We start from the raw sequence: 17,359 nt of genomic DNA on the forward strand, positions 1-17,359 counted from the left end.
TTCCTATGCCTGATCAGGATGAGTGTGTGTTTACACTCATGATATTTAATGATGATTTTGTTTTGGCATGATTTAACAGAAATGCCAGTAGGTTCATGGCAAACATTTTTTATCATCCTCTTTACCTCTAGATATTAAATTAAGGCAGGTAATAGGCCAATACCATATTACAGAATTCACAAAACCCACAGATCTGGATGAGACATACTAACAACCTTTTCTTTCTTTCTTTTGTTCTTTTCCCCTCTTGAAATGTTTTGTTCAGTTTGTGGGTTTTCAGTACTTCAGGCTCAAAATTAAAAGTCAGAATTTGAGGGTTTTGAGACTTGGGTCACTTTCTCTCCCCACCTAAGACAAGTGCAATATAATGTGCTAACATTGCCGTGACTCTTGCCCGGTGCTTGCACCCATGTGTTGCTCTGGGAGCAGCCCTGCCCCGTCTCTCCCTGACCAGTCGAGAGAAGGCTTGCAGCTACAGCTTTTTGCTTTCCACCTTGTCTCCAGCAACCTGTCATCTCTGCAGCTAACAGTGCTTCTGCATGCGTTGTTGTTGTCAGTGTGGTGTGTGTACCTTCACTCTTTCACTGATCAGTTCACTAGCCTCTAGAGTTATAAAGTTTAAAAAAAAGTAAATGCTCGGGCCAATATGTATGTTGGCAAAAGACGTCTTTTGCTATTTCAGCATCTTATGCGTTGCAATACCTAAAATAGTCAGAAAGTGTGATGAAAATGAATTTGTTCTTGTAATTAAGTCCTAAATCTCATTTATTCTCTCTGTATCAAAAATTAACCAATTCATTTGCAAAATAACTCCTGTTAAAGATTTGATGTTGGAAAGAAGGCAACAGTAGATTTAATACAGTGATTAAGCAATAACCAAACAGACAAAAAATACCTTCAGAGTATTATTTTTCTTTAACGAGCATAATCAAGGCTTTATTCAGCAAAATTACTCTCAAATATAAATGAAATAAAGAATAAAACTTGTTACCATGTAGATATTAACATAAACACTTCTTAAAAACAAAAAGGTTTGCTTTATATGTGTGGTTAGTGACTGTGAGTAAAGTGGCATAGTTGCAAAACCACATAGCACAGCAGATAGAACGGATAGATACTTTTCACTGCTTCCGCTGGCACAAAGAAGCTGCCTTATTTTTAGGGATATTTTTTTTTTTCTTTGAAAGATAAGGAAACCACATAGAAAATAGGTGACATATGTACACTCCATCTTTCTGTCTGATGGAGAAAGAGAATTAATTTTTCCAAACTGCAGTCTGCTGTGAAGCTTGGCATTGTGTTTCTTACAGGGAGTGGGAAGAGGGAGGAGCGGCACTTTACTCTGCAGCCATTAACAGCTAGGAGGAATGGAGGATGTCTTCAGCACATCAGCACGCTTGCACTAGCAACATTGTACTCGGGAAACATACTGTGTGTGCTCCTCTGCTCTCCTGTATAGTCAGAGCACTTCTGCTAACCTTTTGAGAAGGTTTCTGGTTGTAGGTGCAAGCCGCTGGCTCAAAGAGCAGCTAGCAGTGCTTTGCAGCTTTGAGATCAATCTCTATTCTAGCAGTGGCATTGGTGCGGCACCCTTCAGATCAAGTCTTTCCAGCACTGTTTATTAACACATCTTGTAGCAGTACAACACAATGTTCAATTTGTCATCCAGACAAGCATGGAATACAAATGAGTCATTGCTCAATAGGAAACTTAATCAAATGCGCAAGCCAGACAGGTTGTGCCTGATGTATAATGTGGTCTTAACTGATAAAGCGGTACAAGCTGTCACTGTGTTCTTTAATATTTTGACATGCCTCTGATCAGAGTACTTTGTGTTTGATCTTGCACTGGATCAGCAAACCCTGTTAGAGTTTAGTATACAGGAGAACTAAAGCCAATTTTAGAAGGTTTATCACATGGGAGGTTGTGAAGGGAGGTTCATCTAAAAATGAGAGAGGCCATGTTTTGTGTATAACAAGTGTGATACCACTTTGCCTTCCCCATTATCACAGCAAAAAGACAAGCATACATAGTGTGATGCTCATTCAAGAGGTATTAGCAATCATGTGCTAAGTGGGAAAAGCAAATCCAAGCAGCAACTTCTCTTTCTTCATCAGTTTAATAGAGCTGTCATAAATGCACACCTGGATATGTGCCTGTGGATTTTTCTGAAGTGATTAAAATGTTAAAAATATTAAAATAGTGGTTCAGTTTGCTCAGGGGTGTTTACATTGTCCCTCGTGAGCAGCTCTATTCAAGTCTTGGTGCCACAGTGCCAACCTCCATTTCCTGCTCTCCTCAGGTCTCCCCAAATCACTTGTGGATCTCTAAAGGTCACTTGCTGTTGCTGGAGCAGACCAGGCCACAGCACACTCTGTGCCTCTGGCCACAAAATGGCAGCCATTGCCACGCAATAGCTCTAACAAGAGGTTTGGGCTTGCCTTGCCATGGTATTCTCCCAATTATCTCCCACGCTTTCACTTAGAGCTTGTTACTTGAAGTTCATATTTAACTGCCTTTGAAATGGACATAGTCATCTTCTTTACAGGGTCAGCCAAATCTGAGGTTGGGGTGATGTGATGCTGAGAGCTAGGGAGAGAATCGTAGTCAGACCGCAGCCAAACAAGGTCGCTCCTAGAGAGTCCCTGAGGCCACCAAGAGGAGTTGTTGCCTGCTGTTGTGGGCAGAGCATTGTACCTTCTCCTTCGTAACTCTAGCAATCTCCATGTTAAAAAGTTAGAATCAGTGGGACCAAAAAGTCTTTTAGAAGGTTGTTATCAAATTTAATTTCTCTGATTATCTGGAAGTACAGCTTGAATATAACCATGGTCAGGTGGGTAGTAATTTGGTTTTGTTCCAACATTATCCCTTGCTTTACTTCAACAATTGTTCACCCTGCTTTCTGTCTGTTCTGCACTATTTTGTAAAGGGTATTTTTAGTATCTGTCAAATTTTATATTGGTGTATATATTTTTATTGGCTCTTTATTTCCTTCATAGGAGAAATACACCATTTTTCTTTACTTCTTTAAGCTTGTATAAGTTTGAATTCATCTTTCAGAAGTATGTTAGCCAAAATGATACAAACTGCTCCAGGTGAGATCTGACTAGTGCCTTATAGAACATCATTAAAACAACCCCTGTTCTCTTCTGGAAATCTTGAACTGAAATATTTCTTTTGTCTCTTTTCATAGCTATTCGCAAGCCACATTATTGGTTTGTGGCTATCCTGTGTCAAACAACTCTAGATTCTCTTATCTTCAGAGTGTGAACTTCCAAATTTATAGCAGAAGTTTTTTATTGCTACTTTATGTACTATAATTTCAAACTCCTTGAGCTACTACTTAAACCTATTGGATTCACCCACTTTTTTCTGTGCAAGAAGCCAATCCTATTTTGTATTTGCAAAGACTTCTGACTTCTGTCATCATACAGATGAGATTTGCTGTTCTTACATTTTGTACCATAGTTTTTTCATAAAGATATTAAATTAAGACTCATCCTTGATTAGCTCCACTAATAACATCCTAATAGCCCAGCAGTGCCTCTTTCAATGCAAGGCTGTTGTCTGCATTCCGTTAGTCACTTCCCCATTAAACTCACTTCATTTATTCCTATCAGCTTTGCTTGAATGATAAATTCTTCTAATAGAATCTTTCAGATGTTTACTGCAATACAGATAGATTACTTCAACCATATTTTCTTTGGGAAAAAAAATGTCTCTCATCTTTAAAAGAATGTACTCGTCTGAGCTGAAATTAAAGTTCACTTTGCCCATCCTATCTATAGCCTGGTAAATTAGCTTCTCTTCTCTTGAAATGCTTGGGAAGGAGTTCCAATTTCACTGACATTACAAACTCCCAAAGTAAGGTAACCATTGCTTGCACTTCTTAGGTTAATTTATGAGATTTCTTGACATGAAGAAGCTTACTGTTGGCCAAGTCTGCAGCTGTGCCTCCCCCTTTTATCTAGTTAGTAGGAATTGTGTATGGAGTGAGTAGCAGATGACCTTACTTCCTTCCCTCCTCAGAGTAGGGCCAGCATGACAAATGGTGGAGCAGTCAGAAGAGAGACAGCTAAAGACGCAAGCTAAGAAAAAGAAATTACATTTTTCTCTGAAGTGGCATACAGTACTTCAGGTTTCCCTTCTCCTGTTGGAGTAAACAGGACTTCTGGTCCTTATGAATAGTGAGCCTTTTTTATTAACAATGTATATTTTTAACCATCTCTCCTTTCCAAATCTATTAAACACCCTAAGCTGAGCCAATTTTTTTTCAGACAATTATGTAGATTACAGAGGCATACCTGCAATAAACACAAGCAGTATGGCACTCAAACTTTTTAGAACTCCCCCTCCGAAGAGGTTTTCGTAATGTTTCATTATTTGCTTGTTTAATTGTTTCCGTGCAAAATTAGAAACTATTGTTCAACACCCTACTTCATGGCAGAAAAAGTGTTTTGAAAAACTTTGCTATGAACTGTTTTAAATTTTGAAAGAAAGTTTATGTTCCTTGTTGAGATCAGCCATGCAGCTTACACATTACCACTCTTTTTCTTTTTTTGGTAAAACACAAAGCAAAAAGTGCTAGATTGTGCTCCTAAAGCCGTAGGAAAAGAAAAGAAAAGGAAAAAATCAGATGCTAATTTTGCCTCCTTCCTTTTGATTCTGCTTTTTGGAAATTCCCATTCCAACACCCAGTGTTGCCCCAGAGTAACTCTTGAGTCAATTAAGAAAATTCAGACTTTGCTCATTATCAAACAGCAGTTACCAACTGCAGAGATGTGGCCTTTTTTGATTGGGATTAACAACATTTGTGCAACAAGAGCCTTGTTAAATAGGTAGACTCTGCAATCAAATGCTTGCAAGGTAATTCAGCACTCCTTGTTCCCTTTGTTCCTACCTCAGTCCATTAACTTTCTGTCTTGGGATTCTCAGACAGTAGAAGTCCCGATCTAATTGAACTTTAATATGGAATGCTCTGATACTGTTAAATGTGCCATATCCTTTAAATATGTTCTTTATAATACATGATCTTACATTATGCGATAAGCAGCTTTCCATCCAGGCTACAGTAACATGGATTCAAACACCATGCGATCTGATGTTTTGATCATCGCTCCTTCTTGGGATATTTAGGTCAAGTTAATCATTTAGCGTACTTGAGTGGTTGCGTATCTGTTGGTCATGTAAACTTTACCAAATCTGTCTGGCTTTCTTGAAGTCTTCATAGTGGGATGGTACACATATATGAACAAGACAATAAAAATAATCTCAAGCATAGAAAGAATTCTTTTGTGAACATGTGGGAAGGGGACCCTTTCCAAGCCTGGGAGAGTTTTGAAGATGATATTTTGGTCTTTGCGTGCTTTCTCACACAGATTCAGATTTATCTGGGAGACAGGATCAAAAGGAAAAGGGGAAGGCAAGGAGACACTAAGGAACCATTGCCTCCTACTTGCTTTATTGGGGAGCATTTGACCTCAGCCAACAAGCCTGACCTCCCACACCTTCAAGTTGAGACTAAATCCATCCTTATGACCATTTTTGTCTCTTAAACCCTAGCAAACCGTAGCTATTCTGGTGCTTCATCATCATAGCAGCCACATGGATGTTTTATAGCAACATGTCTAAGACAAAATTCATGACCAAATGTCTTAATGGAAGAGTTCTTGAAGCAAATTGTTTGAAGATTTTAACTGCTGATTCAGTGCAAGATTCAAAATACAATGTACTTTGTAGAAAATGAGTCTCTGTTGCTTGCATATTGGTGTATTAATTAATTGAAGATTGATGTAACTGAATCTTAATGCAGAATCTATGTACAAACATGAATGTAGAAACTACTGCAGACCAAATGCCACTGCCGTTTTAAACGAGGAGACTTCCTCTTTAGACAGTGGCATTGAACACGTGACAGGGATGGCCCACCTTTTATTTTCCTTTTCTCTGGAGCACAGTGCTTTAAGTGGAGAGTCTTCCTCATAATTGACGAAAGGGCTGTGGGGTCACAAAGCCCATTCTCTTGTGATCATTTGGTGTTTTCCTACCCAGTCTAGAAATATGAGGTCTCTTAAGACCGTTAGGGAAATAGCATGTTCAGTGAAAAATACGTCTGCAGTTGTCAATTGAAGTCTGTACAAATTGTAAACCGGCCGTCAGGGAAGGCTCAGTGCCTGAGGGATCCTCTGCTGCAGTAGTGTTTTAGCGTATTCACCTGTCCGTCCTCTTTTCTCAGGTCCACAAGAGGTGGCTCAGGTTCCTCCCATTCTGAGGCCGGGCCGGCCTGGCAGCACCCGTCCTTCTTCCTCAGAGTCCTCAGAGCCGCTCTGCCACTTCAGCTCCTCTTGCTGCTCCTGATCGGGCTGGCTTGCCTGGTGCCAATGACCGAGGAGGACTACAGCTGTACTATGGCCAACAACTTTGCCCGCTCATTCCACCCCATGCTAAAATACATGAATGGTCCACCTCCCTTATGAAGGAGACCTGTGAGATGGCAGGTAACCTTGCTGGAGTGCTAGCTAGGAGGCAGGATGGTTTTGAAGGGTGACAGGATTCAGTGTGGCAGCTTTTCCTACCTGCTGTAGCCACTGCTGTGTCCCTGTCGTTCTCTGCGGGCACTCATCTAGTGACGATCAGTATATCAGTGTCCAGCTGCACAGCGTATTACCCTGAGTAGCATCGTTTCAGTACTCACATCCTGGCTACTAAGGGGGATGTGATGTGTGTGAGGGAAATGTCCTTCTGTCCAGCATTCTGGATCTTTTAGCCACTTTATATCCAGGTCATCGCCTTGTACTATGCATAGCCAAGGACTTGATACTGTAGATCCTTTTCCTGTGTGCTGCTCTAAATGAGCCATTAGCCAGTCTTTGTTAACAGCCTCTCAGTATCTACAGTATATGAAATAACCAATACTAAAGAAATTGTAGAGCATTTGTAACATACAATTCTAAAGGATCTGGTATGGTAATGTATTATTCCCCATGGTTTCTGTTTTGGGCATGATGTTCTAACTTTTGCTTTGGATGCACAAGGTGTAAATCTGAGAAGCACTTTTTTAAGGTTAAAAAAAAAAGGATGTAATAAATAAGATCGTAAAAGATTTTATGAGGAAAAATGTTGAATGTCAAGTTGAAAAACAGAGAACATATTTATGTATGTACAGTTTGCTAAGCCAAGTTTTGTTTGTATTGATTTATTTGCATTTATTATAGATACCATAAAATATTTTGTCTATGTGCTTTTTAATGACAACTACGGAAGGCTCTAAGTTTAGAATGAGATATGTATGGTATAAAAAAATTAGAAGACATACATATGCTGCACTTCTGAAATGATTTTTAAAATTCTGTAACAAATTAATGGTATTAGGTATATGTTTGAATGAGAAGATCTGGAAGACTTGACGAATGGTAGAATACATGGGAAAGTATCACGTTAGAAGTTGTGCTAATGAAAACTGTCTGTATTTTGAATTAATGATTGGTCATTTCAGTTGTTTTTTTCTCAAACTACTTCTTAGAAGTTCATTCTCACTCTTTTGTTGTTTCTGTGTGTGTGTGATTTTATGTATGCACTCATGTGTGACCTTTGGCAATTGAGGTTGTACCAGTCCACACTGAAGCAGACTTTCTTCTGTGGGTGTACTGGAAACTTCTTAATATTTACCATAGCAATTTAACACCAAGATAGATGTTTATGCTTTACTAATAGTTAGCCTAGTGGAATATGCCCAAAACATAAGCATAAATAGCAGAAGAGCAAATTGAAAACTCTTAAGTTTTCCAGAAATATTGCAGAAAACTTGCAGTCTGAGCAGTGGCAGACACTTTCCCCAGCTTCTTAGTCAGTACTCAACCAAAACAGGATTCTTTTCAATTTTTCAAAAAAATGGCTGTAAGCATGGCTCTAAGTTACTGCTCTTTAATAAGTTCGGGTTTTTTTAAGCCATGACACACAATGTGAACTTTTCCTGTGAGTTAAATGTTTTTACTTAGAATATATTGGCCTACATAACAGAAACAAAAAAGCCAGAAGAAAATACAAGCACATTAATTGCTGTTACGTAGGATTACTTTTCTGGGATGTCATCATTTGAGCTGGTATGAGAGGAGGGTGGTCAGAGGTAGAGTACCACAAGCTGAGCTCCAGTGTTTGGAGGAGTCAAGCTACAGCTTCCTTTGCAGGTTAGTGTAACGTTAACATTTTCCTGAAAAGGATTTTGTATGTCAACAAAGTTATCTTCAGTGTCTGAGATCCAGACTTGGACTGACACAAGTATGTATTTTTTTCAAGGCTTAGTTTTCTTCATTGATGTTCAGGAGTTATGCTGGGCTAGATGAGTATCCATAATTGCTGATTCTGAGTAGACAGAGATAAGGAATGCGGTGGGGAACATACCCTGAAAGCTGTCAAGCATTGCAGCCAGTGGCAGTAGACAGCTTTGCAGCCTGGGCATCTTTCTCATCCTGATAATGTCAAGCTGCTCCCTCTGCCTACCTCTTTCTCACTGGGATGCTGTCACAGAGGACTTGGGTGTGGACAAACCTTGTAAGAAACGCACAAGTTAGAGTCTGAGATGCCATGTCTCTGTGCTAAGCCTGCAACCTATCATCTAAGCACCTCACCTACTTGGGCTCTGCAAATACAAGGGACTGATTTCTGGTAATGAGTCTCGAGCCCTGGCTGCAAGGCATGAGGAAAGGCATTACAGGAGCTGCAGAACTCTGGGCCTGTGTTGAAGGCACGTGTTCAAGCATAGAGAAAGTAGACTCTGCATCTTGGAGAACTCCAGTCATTACTGCATTATTTTTTTTCCCCATTTTCTGCTGTAGATAGATGCAGTAGCTGCTGTGGAGGCTTGATCATCCCCGCAGCTTGATGCATCTTGCAACTCTGAACCCTGCTTACTGGCCTGTAGTTGCTCATAACTGGTGGGTGTTTAAAGGCATAATGGAAACTGGTTGCTCAGCAACTCCAGATTGTGTGGTAATATCAAGGCACTGTCTCATTATGCTTATAATGATAATAGTGCAAAATCACAAGCATCATTTGCCATGAATTTACTGCATCTGTTTGTGGAGTTTGATTTGTGGACTGTGTTTTACAAAATCTGAAGGCGGACTGAAAAGTAGTATTTAGAGATGTCTGACAGTGTTAGGAGCACAAATGATCTGAAGTTGAGAGAAATAGTGTGCCCTTATTCCTCACAGCTATGAGCATGATGATACCCATTGCCTATTGGCCTCCCTGTTCCAGCAGCAATAACCGCTTCATTCTGCATCAGGTTGATAGTTTCTCACCACTGGTTTGCCACCCTTCCAGCTCCACTGCAAATGCTGTGAACACCTGCAGACTTGCTTTCTCCTTCCTTAGAACTTTCTCCTACAGCTGGTTATTGAACGAGGACAAAGCTACTGGGATTGTCTTACAAACAGTCATCCCTGGCCCTCAGAGTCTTGCGCTATTTGTGGTTGAGAAACCTGTTTACAACTGATAGCATCTCTCAACTTGCTCATCATCATCGTGTGCATCCGTGTGCATGTTCAAAGGCATAACAGAAACTGGTTGCTCACAGTCTTCAAACTACAGATGCTATCAGGATTTAGCAAATGTAGGAGGATTCTGGGGAATAAGAACAGAGTCAAGGAGAAGAAATTTTTAAGCAAGAGGAGAGCATTGATCTTCTCACTTGCACCTCCCATATTTTATTTGGTGTTTAAAGTAATGGATCATGGAAAGGAAAAGAGCAGGAAATGCCATAGTGAGGTTTGTCTTTAAGCTGGGTGGTCTGGCTATAAAATTGTTCAGCTCTTGCAGCCATCAATTGTAGAATTCATCTAAACCAGTGTTTGCCTAAGTTGGAGGGGGTGGGAGTTGGAGGGAGGGGGTCATTTATCTTTTGACTTTGGGGGAAGAATGTGTGTTTTATATTCACAGAGTTCTCTACAGAAGGGAACTAGTCTAGGTGCTGGCTGGCTGGTTTTAACCTTGGCAGCAATGTTGTGAAATGCACTATAGCCAGCTGAATTCTATTGTTGTTGCACTATTTGGTCATAATTAGACCTAGAGGGACACAGATGTGAAACTTCTATTTGGGAGAAGTTATGCTTGTTTTAATAATATTAAGAACATTGGAATATTCTAATAATATTCCACAATAAAGAGATAAATAGGAATGATTTAGCGAATTAGTTTGTCTTCTCAAAAAGCGCAATAGGTAAAAATCTGTGAAACAAGAAAAAAGGAAATTAATAACTGCAAGCGTAAGCACTGAAGACTTGTTATAGACTAAGGCCTGGTTATATGCTAGAAATCAGAATTATATTAAAAGATTGCTCTAAAAGCAGACAGGAACTGAAAGCTGTGACTTCTGTTGTTTGATGCTGCTTAATGTATCATTCAAAAAATGAACTGGTCAAAACTTACTGGTTCAGTAAAAGTCTATTTAAAGACCTGATATGTAGCAAATGGATTTGACCACAATGAGGTCTGAGTAAAACAATATCGCATTTGATTTTTGGAAGAGAGAGGAGGCTTTAAGAAAATATTGTCTGATTTTTGTATGAGAGGTGGCCTGAGGAGAGGTGAGCCACCGAGCTCTTCTGTGTCAGGGGAGATGCAGACATGGATGTAGTTTGCACAAAGGTTACTCAGGTCAGGCTCTTTGCATTTTCGGGCATGTTGTAATTCCTGGGAGACTGCTATTATTGATGTTGTAATTGTGGGATTTTTTCATTCCATTGTTTTAAAAACAGCTGGAAGGAAAGCTGCCAGAGTTCACTTTTTTATGGAAGTGCTCACTAGCCTATCTAAGAAGTGGGACACTTAGGTCTGTAGTGTTCTCTTTGTAAGTAACTCAAATATTGTCTGAGAGGCTCTCCTGACCGTTGAGCTGCAGGTTAAAACACATGGTTGCAGTTTTGACTCCTTTGCTAAACTTGAAGCATTGTGCAGCCAGGAGAGCAGCCCCTGGGGGCAAGGGGAAGAAAAGTGCTGGAAGAAAGCATGGTGCTGTAGGATTTTGGTTGGGATAGATAGATACAAAGAAGAAATTTCAGAGCTGAAGTTTATTTCCTATTTTCAGATTTAACATAAGCAAAAAATAGTCCTGCAAAAGTTAGACTGGAACTTTTCTGCTTTCATATGAATGCCTAAACTTTTAAGCTCATATGTGCCCTACTGTGACTCTCACCGCAAAGCAGGTAGCACTTTTTACTTACCTCTGTGGTATAACGTACTTTTTTCACCTTTCCATTGACAACAGGCTCTCAAGGGGTGAGGGGAAAATAAAAAGGACATCTGACAAGAGGCAAATCCTTCTGTCTTAGAAAGGAGTCTGTAGTCTTTGTGTGTAGAGGAGAAAAATTTCTCAGTCCCAAGCAGGTGTTACAAAATCTGGCTCAAAAAAATCCTGAAGCACAACCTTTCTCACATGCACATTTTTCAGCTGTTTAAAGTGGTAATGTACTGGCATGGTGTGCAACTACGTAGGAATGGAGAACAGCAGGAGATAAATTTTATATCACCTGTATGCCTGCAGAAATGAAGACATTAGCAGAGTGACAGCTAAATACTGCAACACAGAGATGTCAGAGGGACACAAGAGCTAGTCAGCCTTGCTCCTGCTGAGATGAGTGCCAAATGTTACTATTTTGATGGTGAATTTTTGTGAAGACCCATGAACGCTTTTACACTTGAGTCCCTCTGTCTGCAGGATGCCACGGTGAATGGTAGTAATTGGAGCCTGGCTGGGCATAAGAAGAACGATGCAGGCAGTGCCCTTCCATGGGCATTCTTTCTCTGTGAGCGTGCTGATGAGTGGTGTTTTACATGTTTGGATTTTCCTCTCCTCTTCACTGCATGGGAGGTGGAGACAGGCAGCATAATGCAGAGGAAAGAGAAATAACACATTTCCCGCCTAAGAAACAGCTGCTTCATGGGGCTTTTAATGTGGCAGTATCTGTTTGAAAAAAAAGAAAAATCCATCATTTAATTCTGAAGAATAAGCATGACCACAAGGCTTTTAAAGAAGGCGGGTGCCCCACTGGCTGAGAACACCAAGTTGTAGCCCATTAAGAAGCTGTTGTCATTGCGTAACAAGGGGATTGCCTTAATTAACAGAGAAGTAGAAGTCAGGTGTGTTCTTTGATGATGCCTTAACTATGCCATAGCTTTCTAGTTGCTTAAATACTCTGGAACAGGCCATGCGCCACATACATGTCGGGGGAGAGAGAAGGCAGGGGCGCGGGGGGAGCCCAGCGCATACGGCTGTGCGCGGGTGTACGGGCGCCTGGAGGGAGGGGGCCGCCGGCTGCCAGGCCTTGTCTGAGGGGAGCGAGGGGGCCGTGCCCTGCAGAGCTGAGACAGTGAAAGAGAAAGATACGTCCTGGCTGTGAGATTTCTCAAATTGCTTCAGCCAACAAACAGAAGAAATGGGGAATGAAGCTGGAGTCCCAGCTGGCTCCTGGCCGCGGAAACGTGCCCAGTGCCTGGCTGCAGAAGGCCTTTTCCTGGGGGGTTCGTCCTCCGGGGGTCTGAGCAAGGTGACATCTCATCCACCTTCTCCCAGCACAGAAGCCACATGATGGGAGGGAATGAAGAAGAGGGAGACAGTTGTCTCCACTGACAGGGCAAGAGGCACTGAGCACAAATTAACTACATGAAATTCCATCTGAGCATGGGAAAACATTTTTTAATGTGAGGGTGGTCGAACACTGGCACAGGTTGCTCGGAGAGGTAGTAGAGCCTCCTTTTGTGGCTATTCCAAACTCGACTGGACGTGGTCCTGAGGAATGTTCTGCAGGAGACCCAGCTTGAGCCCAGGATGGGACTTGACCACCTCCAGCGGTGCCTTCCCAGCTCGGCTCGGCTCATACAGCTCCCTGTGATGCTGCGTGGTCACGCCGTGCTCCTCGCCTCAGGTATCGTGCACTGCTTTGCCCGTCCAAAGTGTTACAATTTTTGCAGATGTAAGTATGCTCAGACTTTAGCTTTTCGGTTTTTCATTTAGGAGTGTCAGGTCTTTGATTTTGCAGGAGTATTCTGCGGTCCAGCTGCTTTTTTGATTGAGCCTGTGAGTTCAGTATCACGTAGCAGCTGTCATCTTAAGCCAGCTCTCCATGAACTTGAGAGCATTTGACCTCAGTGCTCATTTGGTTCTGTGGATAAAAAATTGTATAAAGCCATTGAATGTTGTTAGATTTTTGAGTCAGTGTTGAAAACAATTGTATTATTTTGAGCAGATGTGCATGTGCGATTAGTTCATATTACTCTGGCCCACCCTTCGTGGCCAAAGTAGCAAGTCTCCATCAAGCGCTGGGTCATGAAAGCATGTTGCAGAAGAGTCATATGATTTGGAACCATTGCTCAGTTCTACTTGGCACTTACAAATCCCTAAATTCCCCAACTTTTTTCTGGAGTCTGACTAGGCTATTTGCTTTCATGTTTGACAAGCTATAGAGTGGGGTGTCACATGGACAAAGTATATTGCCTGTCTTGTCTTAATCATTGAGATGATAGTTAGAATTAAGGTAATAATCTTACCATTTTTTCCTTTCAAGTTATGTATAGTGTAACATCACATAAAAACAAAGACCTTTTACATATATCTTCACGTAGGAAAAGAGAAGAACCTATGAGCCAATAGCCCCACTCAGAGCCAGCACAGCACAGCAAACAGATGAAAAAAAACCAACATAGGGACTGTATTGTCTTTATGCTACTGATAGATATGTATCTACAAGTTTTGAAATAACGACATACATATGTAAATGCTATAGATTACTGGTTTGACTCTTTGCGAAGACCAAATCTAATTTTGACAGTATTTTACAGGATAGGGTTAAGTTTAAAGTGTTGTTATGTCAATAAAAGTATCTTTCATTTCTTTTCATCCTCTTCCTCACAGCTTAACCAAGACAATTTTTTTCCCTGAGGACTAGCTTTCACTTGGGAAAGAAATGGTATTTTACTTGCTATTAGCTAACTCATGTTAAGTGGCAGTCAACCACAGAAGGCTGAATTCACACAATTTCTCTCTTCCACCTCTTGTTTCATAAGCCCAAATAAGGAATTCAGAGCATCTGAAATACTAATCACATTAAAACATATAAAATACTAAGTACATTAAAGCATATAACGTTCTAAGTACTTGGGTGACTTCCCAGGTGTCCTTAGGAATACTAGAGACTAGACCTAACACGTTGTGGACTCTAGATATGGCTACTCTCTGATGTTTTTTGGGAAAGGTGAAGAAACTAATTAAGAAACAAATTTCACTTAGATGCACAGAAACAGACACCTTCTGTTTCTGTAAAAAATAATGTACCATTTCACTGGCGACTGGAAAACAATAAGCGGAGAAGGGGAAACATGTTTTCAAAACTATGCCAAAGATAACTGACAAAACAAAGTGCTCTGGTTAATTCTTTATTTTCAACATCAAATACATTGATAAAAATCTTTCACCAATCAGGTAGCCTACTGGACTTTTCATTTAGACTTTTTTAGAGCTTGTTTTGGTGCAAAACAAAGAAAAAGAAAAACCTCACCAAAACAAAGACATCGGTAATTTTATATGCATCAGCGAAAGAACAGAATACTTCAACAAATACATATGGCAGCTGCGTCTACACCAAAGAAAGGACTTGCCATTGACAGACTACATAGTGCACACAAAAGCATTAGTTGTATAGTGTATACAATAAGATGATACATAAAGTGGCTTGTTAATGCGAGTCTCGTGACCAGCAGTCTATCCCTTCATTTTCCAATGGGCACTTTCTGAAGAAACAGACTTCTAATTATAGGCACACAGGAGTACACAGCATACTAATTTGCAAGATGGCAGCATATACATTTTTTTAAATTTTTTTTGTTTGTTTCTGTAGGCACATTTGAATGCAAACTTTTTTTTTTTTTTTTTTTTTTAAAACCAAATACCCTTATGGGCAACAATCACTTCGAAAACAACTTTCAGGACATAAGGCTATCTACATTTGAAAGATGAAAAGGAATAGCAAGTAGAAAGGGTAGGACATTAATATTAGGCAAATATTAATTTAAAATTCTCAAATCAATTTGAGATTATGCTATAGTTGCAGGTGACAGCAAGGACTGGTTTGTTTTGTTTTACAATACGGTCATTCACATCTCTATATTACAGTTGTAGATAGCATTGAAAATAGCCATCTCTTCATTCAAAGTGAGAAATGCACTTCACATAAGTTCAGCTGAGAATACCTTATATACAGAATCCCTTTAGCTTCAAGTCGGGTTGCATTCTAATTTTAAAGCAGGGTATTATATACACAAGAGAGGCTTGCTGTGTTCCTACCAAAGCCTGTGATAAGACTAAGGCCCTAGTGAGGCAGAATTTTTACTTTGCTGGTAGTTTGTTTCATTTTAAACATTTGGCACAACTCTTAAGGAATCAATCAGCATCAATTGGAACGGATGGAGGCTCCACTACAAACCCTGGCTTGGACGAAGGGGGTGATTTGGGTTTTCTTTTGTTTCTTCTTTTTTTTCTATTTAAAGTCCAGTGACCTGCTGACAGTCCTTGCGATACCCTTGGGAGCTCTGTTCCAATTATTTCTTTAATTATATTTTTAAATTATTAAACCCCTCAATGTACAGGAGGAGAAAAATCATCAAGGGATGGTACTGAAACATAATAGATATACTACAAATGCACACCAAGAAACTCTCATTAAATTATTTTACCCCAACTGGGAGTTTTACCTGAGACAAAGTCTGCAACATTGAGACACGGCTCGAACCACTACAAACCAGAGAAGCCTTCACATACTGTCGGAAACTCGGAGGCACTAACTGCGTGCGTGCTACACATCCCTCATCTCCTCCCAAGCTTTTTGTAGTAATTCAGTAACAACCATATTCTCAAGCAAAGCAAGTTCATCTGGTCTCTTTCTGTTTGGCTTGTGCTGGTATTACATTGCCTATGTTTCTAGGGGTGTTTTTGGTTTTTGGATGTTTGGTTTTTTTTAAAAAAAAAAAATCCATGTATAAACATTATAAAATAATTCTTTCATTAGCTGTCCAGAGACATCACTATGTTTTGGTAAAAGCATAATTAGCTGCCTTGAATAGTTTTCTTTCAATTTTTTTTTTTTTTTTTTTTTACACACTATATATTTTTATTTAATATCCAGCACCAGGTATTCAGGTAGTACTGGTTTGTCAGCTGCAAATATATATGTATATATAGACATATATATACACACACACATAAAATAGCATCTTGTGAAATAACAATTACCAAATGTCAGGCACGATTGTTTGCATACGTGAGAGCATAATTCAGAAGTACATATGAAAAAAGTTGCCATTTTTGTATCATAGAATTTGTTTAATCAATTGAATAGCTACATTCAGCTGTCTGATATGTGGACAATCATCTTTACAGATAACTATGGGAAGTTTACTATATTCATTAAGGTGCTGCTTCAGTTAAAATCTCATGAACAAGTTAATGGCACGGATTCTGAAACTGCCCCAAGGTAAATGAATGTATTACTGAGACTCACTGTTTTTCTTTCTTGGGTGCCCTTCACGGTTGTCACCACAAACATGGGACGACTGGTTGAATCTAAGGCCTTCCTTGCAAGAGCTGAGCCTAGGAAAGTGTTCATAATTGAGATTGTGAGCTGACTGGTTATTCCTTATGTGCCAAGTCACGTTATGATACCCTTCTGTCTGCTGCATACCACCTCACGTCACGTTTATCCAGCTTCACCGGGAAGATCTGCAGAGTGTAGTGGTGTCTTGCCCTCTGTAAGTACCATCAGAATCTGACCCTCTGTTGTGAATTGCTCTCCATGAACTCTTTTTTTCCTCTAGGCCAAATTTACACTTGAATCGATGTAATGGACTGTTCTGGGATGTAGGAAGGGAGGCATTATGAGCTTGATCTGTGTGTTCTGTTGTAGAGAACACCAAGTTGCCCGTACAGTGTTTAAAGAGCAGCTCTAATGCACACTGGGCTACAAGTGAATGATGATGGTGTAAGCACATAAGCATAACTACAGGGATTCCTGTGCTCCATTCAGATCTTAGCCTGCACTCATTTCAGGGCATTCATGATTTTTCTAACATATTTGAAAACCAGCTACTAAACAAAACAAAATGTGCATTTTCTTTCAAGGCATTTAGGAGCCCTCCAAAAGCCCTTAGGTACCAAATTTACGCACACACACACGCACACACGCTTACTGAATACAAAAAAAGACAAATCCTTCAGCACATTCAGAAAAAAAAAATGACACTAATATGCATCAATAAAAGGCCTGTTAATTACAGTGTCTGCTTCACATGTTTAGGCTTGCACAGTTTTCGA

General features: G+C 40.1%; 1 protein-coding gene across 1 annotated transcript in view; it reads left to right on the plus strand.

The window, feature by feature from the left end:
* Positions 1–6,965, plus strand: part of LOC104165583 (nesprin-1-like) — a gene marked incomplete at its 5' end in the record, with an annotated part of 100,879 nt that extends 93,914 nt beyond the window's left edge. Inside the window, 1 exon segment of the mRNA XM_009705248.1 lies at positions 6,236–6,965. Coding sequence (XP_009703550.1) covers positions 6,236–6,476 — 241 coding nt within the window.
* Between the last annotated feature and the right edge of the window lie 10,394 nt (positions 6,966–17,359).

Source organism: Cariama cristata, unplaced genomic scaffold (genome assembly GCF_000690535.1).
Source record: "Cariama cristata isolate BGI_N322 unplaced genomic scaffold, ASM69053v1 scaffold5540, whole genome shotgun sequence".
In the NCBI taxonomy this organism is placed as follows: Eukaryota; Metazoa; Chordata; class Aves; order Cariamiformes; family Cariamidae; genus Cariama; species Cariama cristata.